At 33.6% G+C, this 2580-nt stretch overlaps 1 protein-coding gene across 1 annotated transcript; it reads right to left on the reverse strand.

The window, feature by feature from the left end:
* LOC111911379 (uncharacterized) lies at nucleotides 1–2262 on the reverse strand. The gene is made up of 2 exons (XM_052765096.1): nucleotides 1674–2262; nucleotides 1–1406 (listed from the first exon to the last, which is right to left on the reverse strand). Exons 1-2 carry the CDS (start codon nucleotides 2260–2262, stop codon nucleotides 1–3), a joined length of 1995 nt encoding a protein of 664 aa, XP_052621056.1.
* Nucleotides 2263–2580: the final 318 nt, after the last annotated feature.

Below are 2580 nucleotides of genomic sequence, written 5' to 3' on the forward strand. Positions count from 1 at the left end.
CTAGTCTTCAGAAGGAGTTAAAGACATTCTTGGAATAAAAGTCCGGTTTGCAATATTACTTCCAGTTAAGATAACTGCCTCGATAACACGTTTGCCCAAAGATATAACCTGTAGTCTAGTCCCATTACATAAGCCGTTTTTCTGATCAATGTTTCTCAATAACATAACTGGAACACCGATTTTTAAAATAGGCTTATGGTTTGGCAGACCTGAGACTTTAAGACCATTTAAAACATCAGGTGAGTATAAATTTGTATCAAACTTATCATGAAGAAACTCGGATTGGCATAGACTATCTGAACTTAAGTATTCAGTTGGTTCTCCTGGAAACATTGACAACAAACGATCGTTTATTTCTTGGACAACTTCATTCTTGGGAGCAATTATTGCTCTTTCTTGAAAATAATCAGGAATGTTGAAGTTTTCCAGTATAGAAGGATATACAAAATTAATTAATGAACCTATAGGATCATGTGGATTAGTAATGAGAATATCTTCTAGAATATCAACAATTGCTTCACCGTCATTCGGACCACCAAGATTACCTTCTCCTATGTCTAAAAGCCAAGTTGCAAAATTCCTTATTTGTTTAATAGAAGATGGATCGCATCCAACTGTTAACCTCATGTTTTTGGTTAGTTTATGAACTTTGCATTGTTGCCATAAATAAGAAGAACTTAAAGAAGCATTAACAATGTTTTGTCTACTGCCACCTTGAACAACAGGTATAATTTGTCTGAAATCACCTCCAAAGACAATCACTTTCCCTCCAAATGGGATATTTGAATTCCTAGGATTGACACACTTTAATATATCCTTGAGAGTTCGATCTAAAGCTTTGAATGCATGTTTGTGAACCATGGGTGCTTCATCCCAAATGATCAATGAGGTTTTTCGCACTAAACTAGCAAGATCACTCTTTGGATTTATTCTACAAAAAGAATCCTCCGTAAGATTTATGTGAATTATAAACCGAGAGTGTGCTGTCCTGCTTCCAGTCAATAATAATGAAGCTATCCCACTTGAAGAAACATTTAAAACAATCTCACCTTGACCTCTAATTGCTGCAGAAATTGTTTTCCAAAGAAATGTTTTACCAGTTCCACCATAACCATAAACAAAGAATACACCTCCCCTATTATGTTTAACTGCATCCATGATATCAAGAAAAATGTCTCGTTGCTTGTTTGTTAATGCAACAAACAACCGATCAAACTCGTTCTTTAAATTTGGTATGTCATAATATAGCTCCTCAGTAATAAGACGATTGTTTGAAGATGAAACAGAATCAACATCTGGGTAAGGCATCTTTCCATAGTGTTTGAGACTAGAATGGTTACGAAGTAAAATTTGTTCTATCTCAAACAAAGTCAAGTTTTTAAGTTGATCTTCGTTTAGTGATAAACCTATACGGAAAATAATTTATTAATTAGAACGTATAAAAAAATAAGTTATTATGATGTAAAATATAATTGGATTTATACTGAAATTGTATATGATAATATTTTAACAATAATGAGATAAAGTTATATTGCCTGGAGACTTTAATCTCTATTGTTGATTGTAAAGAATTCCATCTGATAGGTATTCCCAAGTGTTTTGCCAAACTATCTCTGCTTTACACAAACTGTTGGATAATAGCATCGTAGCAAATAAGAACCGTAGATAAAAACCAGATCCAGAAAGACTTGCTTCCTTAATTGCATCGATGAATTCTTTGTCATCATCTAAAAGGCCAAGAGTATAACATGCATCTTTAAAAGAAGAACATAGTTCACCATTGACTGTGCGAATTTCTTCAAATGATTTAGGACCTTTCACTTTATTTAAAAGAATTCTTAAGAAATATGCTTCTCCGAGTTTAGGTGAAACAAAGTGAATTCTACCAACTGCATATCCAACTTTCCTTGGCTTCCAAATAAGATGTTTACGATGCCAAACAAACTTTGTAGGAAATTCAACATATTTCAGTTTTCGTGCTTCTTTACTGATTTCATTACACTTCATCCAAGATGTGAACATTGAAGAAGCAACATAAGTTCGGTCAAGAACATCTTCAATGTCATCGTCTGCCTCATATACAACTTGTTGTTGATTGGGAAGATGAAAAGGTAGTCTAATCATAGCAGGATATCTATAATGAACATCGTATTTAAAAATCCGCCATGATGCTTCACATGCAGAAATATATCTACAATCATAGTATTCTTTAATTTCATCCACTGCATCATTGTTATCGGAATCATTATTGCTTGGCACCATAGATACAGTAGCTCTATCAGGACCCTTGTTTATATATTTAAACAAATACTTTATGGAAGATCCTTGATTGCACCATTCAACATTAATGTGTGCCTGATATCTTTTCAACATATATTTGTTGTATGGAACAACATTTCTGTTATCTAACTGAACACCAGACTTTTCTACAAAATGTCCATCAGTTCTTCTCCGGTATAAGGGAAAACCATTTTAATCAACTGAAGTATGATCATAAAATTGCTTTGGAAAGTTTTTAGAACACTTTCCGTCGACCATGCATGGGCAATTCAAATTTTCAGCTCCACATGGACCATGAAT

The sequence above is a fragment of the Lactuca sativa genome, chromosome 6, assembly GCF_002870075.4.
Source record: "Lactuca sativa cultivar Salinas chromosome 6, Lsat_Salinas_v11, whole genome shotgun sequence".
Taxonomy (NCBI): domain Eukaryota; kingdom Viridiplantae; phylum Streptophyta; class Magnoliopsida; order Asterales; family Asteraceae; genus Lactuca; species Lactuca sativa.